Consider the following 22,416-nt stretch of genomic DNA (forward strand, 5'->3'; position numbering starts at 1 on the left):
AGTTGGAAGGAAATAAACATAATAAATATCTATCATCATGGAGGGTATAGTTTAGTACAGAAGATGGAAAGTAAGTGAGTTAACATAATATCACACAGATGCCCAATTCTAATGTTGATAAATGCTCTGAAAGAAGCAATAAGAATGCCCCGAATGAGACTAAAGGAGCAGGGAAGCTGCTTTTTATTGGGTCTTCCAGAAAGTGTTTTCTGAAGAGGTGGAATTAAAGTTGATGCCTGATAAGTACAAAGAGCCTGGACCCTAGGCGACAAGGGAAAATCTGGAAACAGAACGAAGTGGGTGAAATGACCAAGGTGGGAGAGAAGAAGAGTGAGCATACATGAGCCACTTAGAGGCTTCCCTCATGCATAAGGGAAGCCTCTAAGTGGACCAGCATGAACCAGGAGAAGGCTGGTGGGAAAGAAGTCTTAAACTGTCTCCTAAGTCACAGTGAAGATTTAGTATGCATGTCAAGTGCACTGGGAAGCTATTGGGCTTTTTGATAGAGAAGTGGCATCATCTAAAGTAAGTGTTGAAAACTTTGTTCTATACTCCGTCGTATGATGAATAGCTTAAAGGGGCACAAGTGGAAGCAGTGAATGTTGCTGTTGTCCAGGTAGGAAGTAATACTGCCAAAGAACAGGGAGGGCATTAGTGGAGGTCCGGAGACATAAAGGAATTTGAAATACATAATCCTCTTGTGACATGATGTTAGGTTCACTGTCCAAACCTCTTCCAGTATTTTTCCAAGTTCTTCCATAGAGATGGAGATGATTTCAATACTTGTTGCTCTCTCGTTACTGTTTATTTTTAGTTATCTGTTATTTTCCCATTATACAGTAATTAACATGTGGAAGGGATATGTTATTTTTGGCAGACTGGACCAAAATGCTTGTGGGACACAAAGTTTGTTGAAACTCTGTCCTTCAGGGTCTGTCTCCAGCAAGCTTACTTCACTCAGTATGCCAGACATTTGTTTATGTAATGTAGTCTTTTTTTTCTTATTTTTGACAATTAAGCAAGTTCTTGTTATATATATATATTTTTTTTTATCAGGGCCCCTACATTCATGCCCACCTTTGACCATTATTCCTTTTCTAACATGACACATTACTTTCTTCATTTGATCAGTTCCTATGAGAAATGACATATTTGTTGGTAAAGAGAGTTTGCCTCAAGTTGGGAGGCTGAGAGGAGGAATCAAAGTGTATTCAGTTTCCTGTCTAAAGTGACAGTGTTGGCAATAGTGCCTTTACCTAATGAAAGAAAGACTGGGGGTAAGGAAGGAACAAAACTGAACAAAATACTTCCATTTTGGTCATGTTTATATTGGATAAGTAGACAATCAGAAATGTATCTGGAATTCAAGTGGGATACTTGAACTGGGCATATAAACTATTTATGCAAAATAAAGATATCATTTATATAAGAAAACTCCTATCTCACAATGAAAATATTGTCCACCCACTTCCCTGAAATGCATGACTAATAAAATTTGAAATTCTTACAGATGGAGAAGGATTTCTTATGGGTAGAGAGGCAAAACATAGTGTGTTAGACCGGGGCTCTGGAACTATATTTCCTCGGTTTAGATCTTACCCCCACCAAAAACTACTTGTGTGAACCTGAAAAAGTTGCTTATTCTCTCTGTGCTTCAGTTTCCCAGTCTTTATAATGTGATGATATTAACACCTACTTTAAAAGAATTTTGTGATCAAATGGGTTAATTATTTGAGAGAGAGAATAAGGGAGAAAGAGTGGAGAGGGCCAGAGGCAGAGGGGGAGGGAGAGGGAATCCTCTAGCAGATGCCCTGCTGAGCACAGAGCCTGATGTGGGGACTCTATCCCACAATGCTGAGATCATGACCTGAGCCAAAATCAGGAGTCAGACGCTCAAGAGATTGAGTCACCAAGGTGCCCCAAATGAGTTAATTTTTGTAAAGTGTGTAGGCTAGTACCTAGCACAGAGTAACCACTATGTACAAGCTTGGTAAATAAAATAAATGGACATGAAATAGACATAAACTTGCATGTATAAAATTATAAAGTATGTGTCATTTCTAAGTAAATAGTACATAATTATATATTTTAATTAATAGTAACTATAAATTTATAATAAATAGTTACCAAGAGACACTGGATTGAGAAATTAGAAGGATGCCATTCTGATAATTTGCAAATCTGTCTTTTTTTCACTCAATATGGCTTTTAGGTGTAATCATCCACATATCCCTGGGTCCCTTTTTATTATTTCTTAAATATTTTAATAGCTGGACTACTGTCATTCCTGTCATAATTCTTGGAGATTTACGAATCTTCTCAGATGATGCTTCCAATTCCTAAGCCCTCAGGTCTTCGATAGCTCTTCCAGTGATTTTCTCTTCGGCTGCCCATTCCCAGCCTCTTAATGTTGACGTTGTCATTACCAAGCACTTCCCCATAGTATCAAACTCAGGTACTCCACTCTGCAGTAATCAGTACCTTCCTTTCCAACTCATTCCCATAGGACTCCAGCCTCAAAATTCTTCCATCTTAGTGGAATGCGTAACTCAGTAATTTTACCAACTTCTGATTAGAGAAGCACTTGCTCTTCTCTTTGTCCTTTCTTACTCAAGAGAGACCGTGTGCTATATGCTGGTTATCTGTAATCCATCATCAAGAACACCCCTTGTGTTTTCTCTCAACTCCTTTGCCCTCTCCTGTCTTTGTGTAAAACATCCATGTGACAGCACCCTACCTAGGTCAGTTTCACTTTCCTGATGATACTGTGCCTGCACTGGGAAGAGTAAATATGGCTGAAGGAAAACACATATCGTGCTGAGTAGGATCACTTGGAAATCATGAATGCAAGCCTCAAGTAGGCCCTTGGTGCTGACTAGTAATCTTGTTACATTTTTCCAATGCATTCATAGCCCCACTCCTCTGAGGAATGTTTTTCACAGATGCTTCAGATATCTACCAGTTCTTCTTCCCTCCTTGCTCTATGGCAATTTACAAGCTTCCTATTTCTCCTCCTCCTCCACTTCCTCCTCCTTCTTTTTTACTTGCTTCACATTTCACTGAAAAAAAAAAATAGAAACATTCAGAAGAGTACTTGCACACTCTCCCACAAACCTGCATGTGGGTTCAGGGACTCTATTTTCACATTGTTAATATGAGTGACCTGTCTGTGCTTCTGTCTAAGGCCAGCATGTACACTTTTTTAAAAAAAAAAATAAAGGTTTAATTTATTTATCTGAGAGAGAGAGAGAGAGAGAGAGAGAGAGAGAGATCATGAGCAGGGAGGAGGGGTAGAAGGAGAAACAGATTTGCCACTGAGCAGAGAGCCTGATCCGGGACTCAGTCCCAAGACTCTGGGATGATGACCTGAGTCGAAGGCAGATGCTTCACTGATTGAGCCACCCAGGCAACAATAAGGCCAGCCTTTCCACTTGTATGTTGGATACCATCCTCTTTTTTCAGCACACAGACATTATGCCACCTATTGAATATCTTCCTTCCTCCTATGTCAAAAATATATTTCTTTCTTCTACTGAATAATTTCCATCGGTAGGGAATTATGCTGCCATTAATATCTCCTGCCATTAGAAAAGATAGCCATTTGGAGTGCCAGGCTGGCTCAATTGGGGGAACATATGAGTCTTGCTCATGGGATTCTAAGTTCAAATCCCACATTGTGTGTAGAGATTACTTAAAAATAAAATTTAAAAAAATACCCCCTTTGCCTCACATTTCCTCCACCTCACCTCTCCATATCCATTCCCCTTTATAGAAACTCTTTGCATACCACTCATCCAATTCTTTCTTGAATGATCCCTAATCAAGCTTTGATCCTCATCACTACACTGAAACAGTTTTTGTCATGGTCACCAGTAAATTCAGATTATCAAATCCATTGTTTAGTCTTTATATTTGTTTGATTGGCTTCTGTGTCATCACTTTCTGTTGGTTCTCTCTTAGTCTGCCTTGAATTTCCATGACCGCTCTTAATACCTTTGGTGATTCCTTTGCCTTGACCTCTAAACTTGAAATAATTCCAGGGCTCCATCTTTGGGCTTTTCTTCCTTATCACCACTTACTCCTTAGGTAAACTCATTCAGCTTTATGGCTTTAAATGTTATCTATAAGTTGTTGCTTCAACAATTTTATTATAATCTGGACCTTTTTCCTGAATTCTAGATCTGCATATCCAGCTCCCTACTCAATACCTCCATATTGATGAATAGACAAACTAAATCTAGCATGTACCCCAAATTCCTTACATACTCTTCAATCTGCTACTTTGACTTCCTAGAACAACAAGTGACAACTCCATCTTTCCATTTATCCAAGGCAAAACCCTTGAGTCACATCTTCTCATCTCCTTTTGCCTTTGTGGGAACTATGCAATCTAGCACCATATACCAAGGTACTTGGGAGGAGTCTCGCTCACCTATGAATGAAGTAATATTCATACAGACCTCAGTCCTGCCTGTATTCCCTGCAGTAGTCCATTAACCAGTTCCAGCCCCCTTCAGCCATGGTCTGGTAGCCCATGCAGAACAATGACTTAGACAATCATTCATGGAAAAGAGAGCCTTAGTGGAAGTCCAGGAGTCTATTGGAGAAGATGCAATGTACTATTGGAACAACAACAAAAAAATCCAAGAATGGATGCATTGGAGGGGGTAAAAGGAAAAGTTTGGCTTTACTTGTATCACTCCTCCCCCTAAGGCTGCATAGCTCCATGTCAAGAGAACCCTTGTTAGAATCATGATTTCTCCCACATGGAAAAGTGAGACCATGTGAGTGAGTACCCAGCTTCCCTAGCTATGCAGGACATTGCCAAAAAGTCACATTTCTCTCTCCTCAATCCATAGTACTGAGTTGTGAGCTACATTACTGAGGGCTAATGAGCAGCTGGAAGAACAGCCACCAGGTCTGGGGATTCTATTAAAAGTGTACAGGTCATAGTAATATCACTGAGCCCTTCACAAGCTTTGCCCATCAGCTGCTGAGGTCACTCTGCCCAGTGATCTCCCCAATTTCCCACAGCACTACCAGTGTCCTGTATGACACCCCCACATACATCCCAAAACTGTGGCTGGCTTCCAGTGCATACTGTGGATGGTGGCCAGGACATGCTTTTGTAGGAAGCTAATGAGCATGCACAGAAGTTTGGCCTTAATCTTCAGGCCTTGGAGAGACCACAAACCTAAACATTTAGCACCAGTCTTGGAAAGGAAAAGGGAGGCTGTCAATACCTCTTTAGTCTGGTTTTTTGCAGGATAAAGAGAAGCCATGCAAGCTTAAGAATTCTGCCACAAGAGGGAGCCAGAATTGTGGAACAGTCATATTCATAGAGGGTCTCAGCCTCAGAATTCCTAGTGGTGTTGACAGAAGGTATTTCTCTTCTGATGGCATGTAGTAAAGACTAGAGGAGGTGATTTTTACAGTGAATGCAAAGACAGTGTTACCAGACTTCAAGGAGCATGGAGAATCAAGAATCATGCTACTTCCAAAGGGTCATAATAATTTTCCAGTAACCAACCTTAAGGACATGGAGATCTGTCACTCATCTGTTGAAAATAGTTGTTCTAAGAAAATTCAGTGAAACAAATTCAGGAAAACAAAGACTATTAAATTACATTAGGAAACCAATAAAGGAACACAATGAGAAGTGTAAAAAAATAAAAATCATGAAGAAAAAAACACAATGGATATCTGAGAGCTGAAGAATACAGTGGAAGAAATGGGAAACGTAATAAACAGCCTTAATAGAATGGGTCAACTGGAAGAAAAAAATCTGTGAAGTAGAAGACAGGACTTACAAAGTTGTCTGGTCAGAGGAGAATGAAAAGAAGAAGTGGGGAAAAAAAAAGTATGTGCCCTATGGAACACTATCAAGAGAAGTAATTTGTGAACTACTAGAGTCCCAGAAGGAGAAAAGAGGGGTAAAGGGGGCAGAAAGCTTATTTATGGAAATAATGGCTTCAGACTTCTCAAATCTGGAGAGAGATTTGACCGTCCATGAATTCATGAGGCTTTTAGGTCACCAAAAAGTAAAAAAAAAAAAAAAAAAAAAAATCAATTCAGAAACAAATTTCCCAAGAGATATCAAAAATGAAAAAGTCATTTATTTTATCAGCAAAATAAGCTCATTTGGGAAGAGTAGAGGAGACGCACCTTGGAACAATTAAGCTGTAGGAAAACATAGGCACATCTGAAAAGACCAAAGCAAGGTCAGCTTTTTTTAGGTTTCAGGGTAAAATTCAGGTAGATTGTTTGGAAAAGGAGGTAAGGGTGTGGTGGTTTCTCATTGGCTGCAGGCATTGTTTAGCAAATTGTTCAGGGGGTAGGGAGAGAGCTTCCTCTTCCTGCTGGTTATGAGGCCACAGGGAATAGTGCATGGGTGACAGCTCCCCCTTTAGGGCTTCATGACTGTTTTAATGAGGTTTCCCATACTCATTTTCATACTTTTTGCCTACAAGAGAACCTCATAAAGTCTTCACTGGATTTCTCAGTGGAAACTTTACATGCCAGGAGGGAGTGAGGATATATACTTAAAGTGCTGAAAAGAAAAAAAAAATGCTAACCTAGAAAATACTATCTGGCCAAGTAGACTTTCAAAAATGAAGGAGAGATAAAGTCTCTTATAGACACACAAATGCTAAAGAAGTTCATCATTACTATATCCACCTTAGAAGAAATGTTGAAAGAAGTTCAAGCTGAAATTAAAGGATATTAGTTAGTGGTATGAAGACATATGAAAATATACTGCACACTGTATACACTGCATTAATAGAATGAAATATTTTTAAAAAATATATTTCAGTAGATGCAGAAAAAGTATTTGACAAAACTGCCAGTTTGACACCCTTTCATGATAAAACTTAATGAATTCTGTATAAGAGGAATGCCCTTGACCATAGTAGAAACCATATATGTCAACTTTGCAGCCAGTATCACATTCAGTAGTGAAAAGCAGAAAACTTTTCCTCTAAGATTAGACAAGGGTGCCCACTCTCAGCACTGCTATTTAACATAGTCCTAGAAATTCTAATGAAAGCAATTAGGAAAGAAAAAGAAATAAAGACATCCAAATTAGAAAGGAAGAAATAAAATTGTTTACACATGATGTTTCCTCTACATAGAAAATCCTAAAGACCCCACCAAAAAAAGTATTGTAACAATAAACAAATTCAATAAAATTGCAGTATGGAAGTAGTCAAATTATGGAAAGAGCCCAGATGTCCATCGGTTGATGGATAGATAGAGAAGATGTGGTACATATATACAGTGAAATATTTTTCAGTTACCCAGAAGAATAAAGTCTTGGCATTTGTAATGACATGGATGGAGTTGGAGTATATTATACTAAGTGAAACATGTCAGAAAAGTAAATACCACGTGAATTCATTTGTGTGGATTTTAAGAATCAAAACAAATGGGCCAACTGAGTAGCTCAGTCATTTAGCGTCCGACTCTTGATTTCAGCTCAGGTCATGATCTTAGGGTTGTGAGAGTGAGCCCCACATGGGACTCCAGGCCCAGCACAGAGCCTGCTTAAGATTCTGTCTATTACTCTCCGTCTGCCCTGCTGCACTCATGTGCATGAATGCTGTCTAAATACATACATACATACATATATACATACATACATACATACAGATCATCATAGGGGAAGGGGAAAAAAAAGAGAGGGTGCTAGAGGGGAGGTGGGCAGGGGATGGGCTACAATCCTGATGGATATTAAGGAGGGCACATGTGATGAAAACTGAATGTTCTGTGTAAATGATGAAACACTAAATTCGACTCCTGAAACAAATGTTAAATTATATGATAACTAACTAGAATTTAAAAATAAACCTGGAAAAAATCGCAGTACACAAAATCAATGTATAGAACTATGCAGAAATGAGTTATATTTCTGTACAATAACAACAAAATATCTGAGAAAGAAATAAAACAACCCTTTTTATGATAGTATCAAAAAACAAAAGAGTTAAGGATTAAGTTTAGTTAAGGATTAAGGTGGTGAAAGATCTGTACTATGAAAACTATAGAACTTCAATGAAAGAAATTGAAGAAGGGGGTGCCTGGGTGGCTCAGTGGGTTAAGTCCACTTAGAGTGGTTCTACTCTAGGCTTTGCTGGTAGATATAAAATAAACACAGACAACTGTCACAAGTAGGGCAGTACACACAGAATCTCAGCTGTAGAAACCATTTCAAAATATAAATTTGCAGGTGCCTGGGTGGCTCAGTGGGTTAAGCCTCTGCCTTTGGCTCAGGTCATGATCTCAGGGTCCTGGGATCGAGCCCTGCATTGGGCTTTCTGCTTGGTGGGGAGCCTGCCCCCCCAACCCTGCCTACCTCTGCCTGCTTGTGATCGCTCTCTCTGTCAAATGAATAAATAAAATCTTTTAAAAAAAAGAAATTGAAGAAGACACAAGTAAATGAAAAGATACCTGTTTACATGGATCAAAAGAGTTCATATTCTTAAAATGTTCATACTACCCAAGCCATTTATAGAGCCATTGCAATCCCTATAAAAATTCTAAGGATTTTTTTTTCTCAGAAATGAAACAGGCATTCTTAAAATTTGTGCAGAACCTCAAAAGACCCCATGTGACCAAAACCATCTTGACAAAGAACAAAGTCAGAGGCATCACACTTTTGATTTCAAGCTATATTACGAACTGTAGTAATAAAAACAATATGGTACTGACATAAAACTAGACACACAGATGAATGAAGGAATTGAGAGTCCAGAAATAAACCCTCATGTGTCCAGTCAACTAACATTTGGCAAGAGAATCAAAGATAACCAATGGGAAAAGGATAAATCTCTTCAATAAATGGTATTGGGAAGACTGGACAATCATATGGAAGAATGCAATTAAATTCCTATCTTACACCACAAAAATTAATGCAAAATGTCAATTTCTTCCTGGTTCAATTTTGGGAGTTTATAGTTTTCCAGGAATGTATCCATTTCATCTAGGTTGCTTAGCTTATTGGCGTATAACTGTTAATAATAACTTCTGATGATTGTTTCTACTTCCTTGGTGTTAGTTGTGATATCTCCCTTTTCATTCATAATTATATGAATTTGGGCTTTCTCTCTTCTCTTTTGGATTAGTGTGGCCAATGGTTTATCGATCTTATTGATTCTTTCAAAAAACCAACTTCTAGTTTCATTGATACATTCTAATGTATCTCTGGTTTCTACCTCATTGATCTCAGCTCTAATCTTGATGATTTCCCTTCTTATGTGTGGAGTTGGTTTGATTTGTTGTTGATTCTCCAGTTCTTTAAGGTGTAAAGACAGCTGCTGTGTTCTGGATTTTTCAATTTTTTTGAGGGAGGCTTGGATGGCTATGTATTTCCCCCTTAGGACCGCCTTGCTGTATCCCATAGGTTTTGGACTGAAGTGTCTTCATTCTCATTGGTTTCCATGGATTGTTTCAGTTCTTCTTTGATCTCCTGGTTGATCCAAGCATTCTTAGCAAGGTGGTATTTAGCTTCCGAGTCTTTGAGTTCCTTCTGAACTTTTCCTTGTGATTGAGCTCCAGTTTCAAATCATTGTGATCTGAGAATATGCTGCCTAGAGAAATCTGTACTTTTAATGCTATTCCAATCAAAATTCCACCAATATTTTTCAAAGAGCTAGAGCAAATAATCCAAAAATTTGTATGGAATCATAAAAGACCTTGAATCACTAAGGAAATGTTGAAAAACAAAAATAAAACTGGGGCATCACGTTACCTGATTTCAAGCTCTACTACAAAGCTGTGATCACCAAGACAGCATGGTACTGGCATAAAAACAGACACATAGACCAGTGGAGCAGAGTAGAGAGCCCAGATATGGACCCTCAACTCTATGGTCAAATAATCTTCGAAAAAACAGGGAAAAATACACAGTGAAAAAAAGACAGTCTCTTCAATAAATGGTGCTAGGAAAACTGGACAGCTATATGTAGAAGAATGAAACTCGACCATTCTCTTACACCGTACACAAAGATAAACTCAAAATGGATAAAAGACCTCAATGTGAGACAGGAATCCATCAGAATCCTAGAGGAGAACACAGGCAGTAACCTCTTTGATATCAGCCACAGCAACTTCTTTCAAGATATGTCTCCAAAGGCAAAGGAAACAAAAGCAAAAATGAACTTTTGGGGCTTCCTCAAAATCAAAAGCTTCTGCACAGCAAAGGAAACAGTCAAGAAAACAAAGAGGCAACCCACGGAATGGGAGAAGATATTTGCAAATGACAGTAGAGACAAAAAGGTTGATATCCAGGATCTATAAAGAACTCCTCAAACTCAACACACACAAAACAGGCAATCATATCAAAAAACGGGCAGAAGATATGAACAGACACTTCTCCAATGAAGACATACAAATGGTTATCAGACACATGAAAAAATGTTCATCATCACTAGCCATCAGGGAGATTCAAATTAAAACCACATTGAGATGCCACCTTACACCAGTTAGAATGGCCAAAATTAGCAAGACAGGAAACAACATGTGTTGGAGAGGATGTGGAGAAAGAGGAACCCTCTTACACTGTTGGTGGGAATGCAAGTTGGTGCAGTTACTTTGGAGAACAGTGTGGAGATTCCTCAATAAATTAAAAATAGAACTTCCCTATGACCCTGCAATTGCACTACTGGGTATTTACCCCAAAGATACAGATGTAGTGAAAAGAAGGGCCATCTGTACCTCAATGTTTGTAGCAGCAATGACCACGGTCGCCAAACTGTGGAAAGAACCAAGATGCCCTTCAACAGACAAATGGATAAGGAAGATGTGGTCCATATACACTAGGGAGTATTATGCCTCCATCAGAAAGGATGAATACCAAATATTTTTTATCAACATGGACGGGACTGGAAGAGATTATGCTGAGTGAAATAAGTCAAGCAGAGAGTCAATTATCATATGGTTTCACTTATTTGTGGAGCATAACAAATAGCATAGAGGACAAGGGGAGTTAGAGAGGAGAAGGGATTTGAGGGAAATTGGAAGGGGAGGTGAACCATGAGAGACTATGGACTCTGAAAAACGAAAGGGCGGAGGGTGGGAGGTTGGGGGAACCAGGTGGTGTGTATTAGAGAGGGCACGGATTGCTTGCAGCACTGGGTGTGGTGCAAAAACAATGAATAGTGTTACACTGAAAATAAATTTAAAAATTTAAAAAAAATTAATGCAAAATGTGTGAAAGACTTAAAAGACCTGAAACCATAAAACTTGGAAGAAAACAGGGAGGATATTCTTTGACATTGGTCTTGGCAGTGATATTTTCAATACGACACCAATGTAGAAACAACAAAAGAAAAATAAGTGGAACTACTTCAAACCAAAGAGTATAGATGTACATCAAAAGAGACAATTAACAAAATTAAAGACAACCTACAGAATGGGAAAAAATACTTTCAAACCATGTATCTTTTGGGGGTTATCAGCTAAAATACATAAGGAACTTATACAGCTCAGTAGCAAAACACAATATGGTTTTAAAATAGAGAAACTGAATAGATACTCTTTCTAAAGATGACATGAAAATGTCCAAAAGTTACATGAAGAGATGCTCAGCATCACTAATAAACAGAGAAATGCAAATCAAAACCACACTGAGGAATGACCTCACATTGATAGAATGGCTATCATCAAAAAGGGCAAGAGGAGTGCCTGGGTGGCTCAGTGGGTTAAAGCCTCTGCCTTTGGCTCAGGTCATGATCCCAGGGTGCTGGGACAGAGCCCCAGCTCTCTGCTGGGCAGGGAGCCTGCTTCCCCCTCTCTCTCTGCCTGCCTCTCTTCCTACTTGTGATCTCTGTCAAATAAATAAAATCTTAAAATAAAAAAGGCAAGAAATAACAAATGTTGGTGAGGATGTGGAGAAAAGGGAACCCTTGTGCACTCTTGGTGGGGGTGTAAATTGTTGCAGTCACTATGGAAAACAGTATGAGGGTTCCTCAGAAGAATTAAAAATAGTGCTGGGGGGAGGGGGTTTGGGAGAAGGGGGTGGTATTATGGACATTGGGGAGGGTATGTGCTTTGGTGAGTGCTGTGAAGTGTGTAAACCTGGTGATTCACAGACCTGTACCCCTGGGGATAAAAATATATGTTTATAAAAAATAAAAAACTAAAAAAAATAAAAAATAAAAAAAAAATAAAACCAATAAAAAAAAAAATAGAGCTATCTTATGATCCAGCAATCCCATTTATGAGTGTATTTCCGAGGGAAATGAAATAGGAATCTTGAAGAGATACTTGGACCCCCATGTTCATTACAGCATTATTCACAATAGTTACGATATGGAAACATCCTAAGTATACAGCTGTGGATGACCAAATAAAGAAGATGAGGGGTACCTATACATGTATGTGTGTGTATATACTTATATACATATGTACATACAATGGAGCATTATTCAGACATGAGAAACAAGAAAATCATGCAGTTTGCTTAAATTTGGGTGGACTTTGAGGGCATGGTGTTAAGTGATATAAATCAGAGGAAAAAAAATTTTGTGCAATCCTGCTTATATGTGGAATCTAAGAAAGCTGAACTCTAGAACAGAGTAGTGGTGGTGATTGACAGGGCTAGGGTGTGGGCAAATGTAAATATTTCAGTCAAATGTTACATACAAACTTCCAGTTATACACAGAGTAAGTTCATGGGATTTAATATACAACATGGTGACTATAGTTTGCAATGCTGTATTGTATACTTGAACATTACCAAGAGAGTAGATCTTAAGTGTTCTCATCATGAAAAGAAAAAAAATGGTAATCATGTGAGGTAATAGAGGTATTAAGCACTCCTATTGTGGTAATCGTTTCACAATATATATGTGTATCAAATACTCACACTGAACACCTTAAACTTATACCATGTTATATGTCAATTATACCTAAATAAAGCTGGGGTGGAGGGGGAAGTGAAATGAGGAAGGACAGTGCTGAATATTTGACTTAAAAATTCTGGAATGGGGAACATGAAGAACTTTTTGTTTTATATCTGAGGTGTGGCTCTGTAATCTGAAATTGCAGGGCATAGATTGGGCAATTTAATGCTAGAATGCCAACATCGGTAATATGATACAGGTAAGGGGAAAATTGTCCAAACCTTTTCATAGAAATCCTTCTAAAATATGAAACACCAAAAATTCATATCTCTGGCTCATCAGGCATAGAGCTGTGGAATGTTAAGTTCGGAAAAGACCTTGGAAATCACCTTGTCCAACTGTTAGATAAGTTATAGAGTAGAGATAAAGAAAAATGAGGTGATATCTCCAGGTTCACTTAACTTGCTAATGACTGAGTCCGGGTATCCTGAATGCAAAGCTGATGTTTTTGCCAATACATTTGTGCTGTCACCTCAGAATGACTTCCCACCTGCTTTTCCTTTAAAAACAAAAAACAAAAACAAAACAAAAAAAAAACAAACAAAAACATTCCTGATCCCTTCCTTCCAGTGTAGTTTAATAGCATGCAGTGTGTGTGTGTGTGTGTGTGTGTGTGTGTGTGTGTGTGTGTTTTAACTATAAGACTTTGGCTAAGTTCCGTTAGTCATTCTAATATTATTGTCACTTTGCCAACTGTCTGAAAAAATTATAGGAGCACAGCCAAGTAGAAATTGAGCAACCTGTTTTCTTACACTACTTATAGGCTCATTAGTTATGCAAATAGCCTTTATACTTTAATTAGTTTAACTGTTAGACATATTGTTCTAGCTATGCCACAGTGAAGCATTTATTTACATTTCAGTAGATCAGGCACTACATTCACCAAGGAAAGTAAAGAACTTAAAAGTTTTTTTTAATTTAATTGTATGAAGCTTAAGATGCTTGGAAAAAATAAGGAAAATTAATATGGTTCTGCACATATTTAGTATTTGGTAAAGTACATACAAATTTCATTACAATAAACTATGTGTTATATATTAAGACTGTACAATTTAAACTCTGTTACTTTAAAGATAGAACTCTACTTGGGATGCCTGGGTGGCTCAGTGGGTTAAAGCCTCTGCCTTCGGCTCAGGTCATGATCCTAGGGTCCTGGGATCAAGCCCCGCATCGGGCTCTTTGCTCAGCAGAGAGCCTGCTTCCTCCTCTCTCTCTGCCTGCCTCTCTGCCTCCTTGTGATTTCTGTCTGTCAAATAAATAAATAAATCTTAAAAAAAAAAAAAGATAGAACTCTACTTAATTTCAGAGAAAAAAATTAATGTCATTGGATTATATTTCCTTTTTAAGGTGAAAGAGAAACAATATATAATCATTCTAGTACCAAACTGAGATTTTTTTGCTCAGTGTGGTACAACAGAGTGCTTTGTTAGAAGAGATTAACATGCATAATTTTCTTGTAGATATTTAAAGTTTTGCTATTTTTCTGGTTAATTAGTAATACATTCTTTCATAAAAAGTAGTTCAGAAATATATGAGAATTTAAAAGTGCACATCTCCTATTACCGCACTTACTGTTTTGCAACCTGCTTTTTAAGCTTAAAATTATATACAGAACGACTTCCACTTCAGTACAGATGTATTAGTGCTACATAGTATCCCATTGAGTGCATATGTGTGTCTCACAGTTAGTTTAACTTATCCACAGGGGACATTTGGATCTGCTTCTGATATGTGGCTGTCTTTAAAGCTGAACTGAGTAGTTTTCATGCCACTTTGTATTTCTGTGGTATTTGTTGTGATCTTTCCTCTATCATTCCTAATTTTATTTATTTGGGTTCTTTCTCCTTCTCTTAAGTCTGGCTGGAGGTTTATCAGTTTTATTTTCTCTCAAAGAACCAGCTCCTAGTTACATTGATCTGTTCTAGTATTTTTTCCCTATATCATTGATTTCTGCTCTAATCATTATTTCCCTTTTCTGCTGGCTTTAGGCTTCATTTGTTGTTCTTTTTCTAGCTCCTTTAGGTGAAAAGTTAGTTTGTATATTTGAGATTTTTTCTTGCTTCTTGAGGTACACCTGTATTGCTATATACTCCCCTTTTAGGACTGCTTTTGCTGTATCCCAGAAGTTTTGGACTACTGTGTTTTGATTTTCACTTGTTTCCATATATTTCTTTATTTCTTCTTTAATTTCCTGGTTATCCCATTTATTCTTTAGTAGGATGTTCTTTAACCTCCATGCATTTGTGGTCTTTCCAAACTTTTTCTTGTGGTTGACTTCCAGTTTCATAGCACTGTGGTCTGAAAAGATACATGGTATGAACTCAATGTTGTGTACTGGATGAGGCCTGATTTATGACCCAGGATGTGATCTGTTGTGGAGAATGTCCCATGTGCACTTGAAAAGAATATGTATTCTGCTGCTTTAGGGTGAAATATCCTGAATATATTTGTAGTCTATCTGGTCCAGAATGACATTCAAAGCCATTGTTTCATTATTGATTTTCTGTTTAGATGATTTGTCCATTGCTATAAGTGGGGTATTAAAGTCCCCTACTATTAATATATTATTTTCAGTAAATTTATTTATGTTTGTTATTAATTATTTTATATATTTGCGTGCTCCCATGTTGGGGACATAAATATTTACATTATTCCTGCCACTTTTTACACTGAATTTTGTATGATACATTCTTTAAAGTGAAATAGTAAAAAAAAAATAATAATTAAATGGAATAGACTCAGATTTATGAACATTAGAAATTGTGCCAATAAACTAACATCTCCAACTGAAATATATTATGAAAAAAATTATTTTGTCTCTTCTTTATTCACAGAAAAACATAGCCATACATAATAGCTAAATTATAGTCATGGGGGAATATATTCATTTTATTATATATGTCAAGTAAATGGCTATATCTTATTTTAACACTTAAGTGAAATTAAGTGTAACCAATAGCCATGAGTTATTTCCTCATTCATATAAGCTTTTTTACTTCTTGCTTCTTTTCTATCTAAGCTTTCTGTTATTTGCAGACTGTTCAGTAATAATATAATGACAATGTTTTGTGACTTTCAATATTCATGCTTTGCTTGTTGGTTTGTTTTATGGAAGGTCTATGCCAGGAAGGAAGCCTTAAAGGGAGGTTTGGATAAAACCGTAAGTCTTCAGAAAGATCTGTCAGAGATGCATGAATGGATGACGCAAGCTGAGGAAGAATACCTGGAGAGAGATTTCGAATATAAGACCCCTGATGAATTACAGACAGCAGTTGAAGAGATGAAGGTAAAATTAACCAAATAAAATGAAGCAAAGAAATTAAAAAAAAAAAAGAAAGAGGCAGCGTTGCTTGACATTGTGATTCTATACTATCTGTTCTTTCCTTGGTTTAATGGTGGAAGTTGATTTTTAATGAATTCAGCTTTAAGTTTGGCATATATTATGGATTCTGAAATTTTTTATTTATAATTTTAATGCATTGTGGTCAAAATATAAATATTGACAATCATTAGCGACATTTTCCCCATGACATCTTATAGTATTAAGCGATTGGAATCAGCTACTCACATTGGCTGTTTCTAGTGATGAAAATTCAAATGGAAAATATGCCAAGGGTTATTGCAGTGACAGTTGAAAATGTAGCTAACAGACTATGATCGTTTGGTTTCTGAAAGGGGTTTCTGAGAATTTAGATACTAAATACTTTAGCTTATGGCCTTTAATGTGAATGAAGAGGACTGAGTTTACATGGACTTCTCAAACAGTAGGATAAGAAATAATGATTTAGGACCAAGGAAACTAGTGCATAGCAGGGACTGGGAGGTGCGGCCTGAAATAGAGTCTCTGCAGTGGCATTTCACTATGGCCTTGGACACAGGATAGTCAATGTAATCTCTAATTTGTCATGTCTACACTGTGTCAGTTTCTAACTTGAATATATGAACTGAGAATTGAAACTTACTTGTAAGTAAATTGCCTGGCTCAGAGTTGGTATTCAAAGATCCTATGGTAGAATGAAGGGTACTGAATGTATTTCATTCCATTCCCTCCCAAGCTATTCCTAGTGGATCACATGGCGTTAGTCACATATAAAATGTAAAATTAAAACATATAGGGAAGATTGTATTTAAACAGTAATAGTTTTCAGGGTATTAAAAGCTTAATAACTGGAGTGCCTGGGTGGCTCAGTGGGTTAAAGCCTCTGCCTTCAGCTCGAGTCATGATCCCAGGACCCTGGGATCAAGCCCTGAGTTAGGCTCTCTGCTCGGCAGGGAGTCTGCTTCCTCTTCTCTCTCTGCCTGCCTCTCTGCCTGCTTGTGATCTTTGTCTGTCAAATAAATAAATAAAATCTTTTTTAAAAAGCTTAATAATTATTCTAATCTAATAATACCACATATCATTCATTCATTTAAGCCACTAACATTAATTGTATAGTAACTATATGCTAAGTACCCTTTTAGACACCAACTATAGTGGTGAGCAAGACATATAAAGGACCTGACTTCTTGGAACTTACAATCTAGTGTGGGGAGAGCAGGCAGTGAATGGAGAAATAAACTCATATGAGGTCACGGTAGTTTGCCTAACAAGTAAACCAAGAATATAAAATAAAAAAATAATTAGGATTTAAGTGAAAGTTGGAGGTGGTAATATGCTATTTTAGGAAGGATTGAGGTATAGGAAATTTGTGAGGCATTAAAACCTGAGATTTGAATCCTAAGAAAAAATCAGCCTTCAAAAACAAACAAACAAAAACACACAAACAAAACCTATGGAAGAACATTTCAGTCAGAGGTAAGAGCTGCTACAAAGACCTTAAGGCTACTGGGAAGAGAAAGAGGCCTGCCAGTCTGCACAGAGTAAAGCAGGATAAATCCCCAGAGATGATTTTGAGGGAGGGAGGGAGGCACATGCTAACAGGAATTTTGTAGGATTGGGGAAGTTCATGAGAAGTGAAATGGGAAAGCCACGGGACAGGTTCAAACAAGAGACTCTAATGATTTTAAATTTGAATGTGGGGAGATCACTCATAGGAAAATTATATCACCATAGGTAGTGAGAGCTACTAGATACTGTGGAAGCAAAATAGACCCCAGTGCTTTTTGCTGATCTGAAAACTAAAGTCCCCAGCTAGATGAAGAATTTACTTATAGTCACAGGCTTTATCTGTGGTAGAACCAAGAATACTGAATATATGTCATGCCACCCCATCCCACACCATTCCATCCCACGATGTTCCAAACTGTTCTATTTTTTCTTTTGTTTCCTTTTAGAGTCATGTGCCATCCATGTTGCCTTCCATCTTACATCCTATTCTCCAAGTGGCTGTTTTTCTCACCTCCTCTAATACTTTGTAGCCACTGCCTGGGATCCCTAAGTAGATAACCAGCAGTGAGCTTGTGTTCAGCTGCTGTACTTCTCCCAATTCCTCTGTTTGGCTCTGGCCCTCTTCTGGCCCTCTTCGCTCTCTGCCTAACAGTTTGCCTATCTCGCTAACCACCCAGGCAGATCCTTTTCTCTTTTCCAGTGCTAGAGAGCAAACTGTCTCAAATTTTGAAATTTTGCACACAGTTCTTGAAATGAATAACCCAACCAATTAGTCCACGTGGACTTGATTAAATAATTGATCGAGCTACAAAATTGCTCAAGGATGGGGTAATTCTGAAAAGAGGGAAAGCTCAGGCAGCTTCTGACAACAACAGCCAGGGAAGTTGGCAAGAAGATCCAATTTCTTGTACTTTTTTGCCTTCCAGTCAAGATAATCTCTTTAGGTTTGTTTAACTACCTAGAAGGCAGTGATGGTAACTTGTCCAGGCTTCCACCTGTGCTCATGTTGAGAGTAAATTTATCTTTATTATCAAATGAAACTGGCAGACCTACTCAGACACTTTTTCCTAATTTACTCAGAGAAAAAGTAGTTTATTTACTTTTATCTCCTGTGTTTTACTTGAAAATGATTATGCTATTTTCCTGACTTCTTTCCCCCAGTAAGTAAGACTTTTCAATGAACATGAAAAAGTTTCTAAGAGTGTTTGATAAACATTATCTGATTTGAAAATTCTGTTGGAGTTCTATAACGAATAAATGGTGAAACTTTATATTAACCTTATTACAAATTTCTGAAATTTCAGTGTTAATTATTTTCTTCTTTATTTTGTTTTAAATTTACACTATTATAACTCTAGTCCTCATGCTTACCAGAATTGCATAAATGTATTTACTGTTCTCATTGTATGACAGACTAGAATGTGACTGTTACAACTGAGTGAGCATCTCAGTCACCTTAAAGGACTAGTTAAAACAGAGATTTCTAGGCCTCACCCCAGAATCTCTAATTTACGGAGTCTGGGGTAGGACCTTAGAATTTTAACCTCTAACAAACTTCCAGATGATGCCAGGAAACAAGTTCCAAAGTGGTTCCCAATAACTGTACTTTGAGAACCACTGGTTTGGGATATTGGCAATGAAAGGTGTCTCAGCATATAATGGATAGATTCATGGAAATAAAGGGAAGAAAAAAATACATCATTTCTGATGAGGATTACATCTAAATTATACCACTCATTTAGTTTTCTGCCTTTTATTTCAGTGGAGAAATTTTATCTCCATTTCTCCTCTAAATGTTTCCCAGATTCTAAGCTTTTTTTTTTTTTTTTTAAAAATTTATTAAAACCAAAAAAAAAAAAAAAAAAAAAGGAAGAATGAAGTGTTTTTCCATTCTGCATTTTTGGTAGTTGTGTAGGTTATTTGTAACTTGTGTAAAATGTAATTTCATTCATTGAATCCAGCACAGAATGCTTCTTCATTTCACAGAGGATTTGAGATGGAGTTAACCGAAACTATGGGAAAGAAAGGATGTAGTTTCCAGGATGGCTTTCTTAAACACTTTGAAACTCAGTTTTCTGATGTCAAATATAGAGATGACAAAATTCATCTCACAAGGTTTTGTTAAAGATGCAACGAAGTCACACATATAGCATGTCTGACACGGCACACAGTGGCACATAGTTAGTGATTAATGGTTGTCAGAATTGTTTGTAAGCTAAAATTACTATAGTCAAAATATGGTTTGTGTAGAAATAAACCTTATGTTCAGTAATGCCAAAAAGAGACTTAAGAATTTTGAGCTAAAAATTTTAATCAATTACATCAAAATCCATGAAGGTAATCACTTAATATTCAAAATATCTTGGCATTTGCCATCATATTATATACTTTTGAGGCACCGTGAGAATAAATCCAAAGGCATAGATTACTTTTGTTGAAAAATACAAAGGCATTTTATAGCTGACCTTGTCTATTTCTTGCCCATCTCACCTTACTTTACTACACTGCATGTAGGCCCAGCTTCCCCCTGCCAGCACCTACATTTATTGACGTAAGGACTTTCTGTGGTTCCTGTGTCCCACTTTTCCCACCTAAGTGTCAGGCTTCACTACTATGAAATTCACATCCCTCTACCAGGCTTCAACCAGTGGTGGGAGATGATGTATAAATACCCCATTTCTTCACCATTGAGTGGGATAACCCTGAGATGTATTTCCCAGAGCTTCCCAGCAAGATTCATCTCTAGTCACCAACACTGGTTGCTGAGCTGAATAAGTATACCTTTATAATATCAATTTCTACACCAGTATTTGCTTTACATGGCACATAAACTACTTATGCTTGAAAGCCCATCTCAAGGTTGGCCTTTGGAGTAACTCAAATGAAAGACATATTGTGAGTGAGTGTGTGTGTGTGTGTGTGTGTGTGTGTGTGAGAGAGAGAGAGAGAGAGAGGGAGAGAGAGAGAAAGAGAGAGAGAGAGAGAGAGATACATGTGCACATCAAAAGTTGAGGAGTATAAATACCCTGCAGCTAAAGACCTCCAGCAAGATTCATGTAGTTGAACAAATTGGGTTTAGTACTCCTGGCAGTGAGGGAGAATACACACTTTGGGGAACTGTGGGTTGTAGGAGTTAGAGCATATTAGAAAGACCCTGTTGTAGGATCTGAGTTTTTGTTAGATGATTTAGGGAGAGTTGAAGAGCTTTGCTTTGGATATTATGTTGTCTGTAACTGGGAATAACTCTGTGATTGGGTGTCTTAATAAATCTGTCATAGAACGAAGGAAGACTAGAGTGAAGTTAAAGGTATAATTGATAAAGAAACAACACAGGCTCATGAAATATAGAGGTATTGTTGTCATGATCCACAGTGGTAGTAACAAAGTGGCTTTCTCGGATGCTGATACTCTGTGAAACACTTTATGTTTTATGGGAGAAGACCAAAGGCATAGCTGAGGACCAGGTGAGCCCCCTTCCTTTCAGTGGCTGCTCTTCTCATCTTCCTCTTATTTGGTTACTGGATGGAAGTTTCTTTTCTCAAAATACGGTCCTGGATGTAGCATTATGAAGACTTTTCTATATTAATTATCTTTTGATTTAAATAATTATATTTGTACTGATTTCAATATTACTCATTCATTTGAGTAATTTAGAAATGATTTCAATTTTAGAATATGGGATATTTTTGTTAGTATTGAAATACATGTTTCGGGACACCTGGGTGGCTCAGTGGGTTAAAGCCTCTGCCTTCAGCTCAGGTCATGATCTCAGGGTTCTCAGATAGAGCCCCACATCAGGCTCTCTGCCCATCAGAGAGCCTGCTTCCTCCTCTCTCTCTCTCTCTGCCTGCCTCTCTGTCTACTTGTGATCTCTCTCTGTCAAATAAATAAAATCCTTAACAAAAAAAAAAAAAAAGAAAAGAAATCCATGTTTCTTGCTTGTCTAATATACATGTCTCCATGGGCATGTATGTGTGTACATATGCACACATACACATATATGAAAGAGTGTGAGAGAGGACACCACAAACCCATACCCACATGTTGACTATTTTGCACTGGATTCTGATGAAAGAGCTCTTACATTCTGATAATAATTTTTCCTTCCAAATTCAAGTTTTAACTAAATCTGAATTTATGGAAGTGATTGTAGTGACTACTGGATTTATTTTTATTAATCTCACAGGGATCAGGAAGAAAGTATATGATATACAGGAATGCATTTTCTAAGTAAATCCATTGCCTTGCTGTCAAGTGAGAGAGCACTCTTTGTTTTTCAGAGAGCTAAAGAAGAGGCCCAGCAGAAAGAAGCCAAAGTGAAACTCCTGACTGAGTCCGTCAACAGTGTCATAGCTCAAGCTCCACCTGTAGCACAAGAGGCCTTAAAAAAGGAACTTGACACTCTCACCACCAACTATCAATGGCTGTGCACCAGGCTCAATGGCAAATGCAAGACCTTGGAAGTCAGTTGCTTTTCTTGATCTTAATTACTTATGTGTCAGTTTGCGAACCTATGTGGCTCACAGTGATTAAGAATAGGAACACTGATCTCCCTGATATGAGGAAGTGGTGATGCAACATGGGGGCTTAAGTGGGTAGGAGAAGAATCAATGAAAGAAGATGGGATTGGGAGGGAGACAAACCATAAGTGACTCTTAATCTCACAAAACAAACTGAGGGTTGCTG

General features: G+C 37.6%; 1 protein-coding gene across 1 annotated transcript in view; it reads left to right on the forward strand.

Annotated features, from left to right (window-relative positions):
* The window catches only part of DMD (dystrophin), a 1,970,015-nt gene that overhangs the window by 618,303 nt on the left and 1,329,296 nt on the right, over positions 1-22,416 (forward strand). Inside the window, exons 26-27 of the mRNA XM_059385278.1 lie at positions 16,018-16,188; positions 22,011-22,193. Of these exons, the coding sequence (XP_059241261.1) occupies positions 16,018-16,188; positions 22,011-22,193 (354 nt within the window). The remainder of the gene's footprint in view (positions 1-16,017; positions 16,189-22,010; positions 22,194-22,416) is intronic.

Source organism: Mustela nigripes, chromosome X (genome assembly GCF_022355385.1).
Source record: "Mustela nigripes isolate SB6536 chromosome X, MUSNIG.SB6536, whole genome shotgun sequence".
Classification (NCBI taxonomy): Eukaryota; Metazoa; Chordata; class Mammalia; order Carnivora; family Mustelidae; genus Mustela; species Mustela nigripes.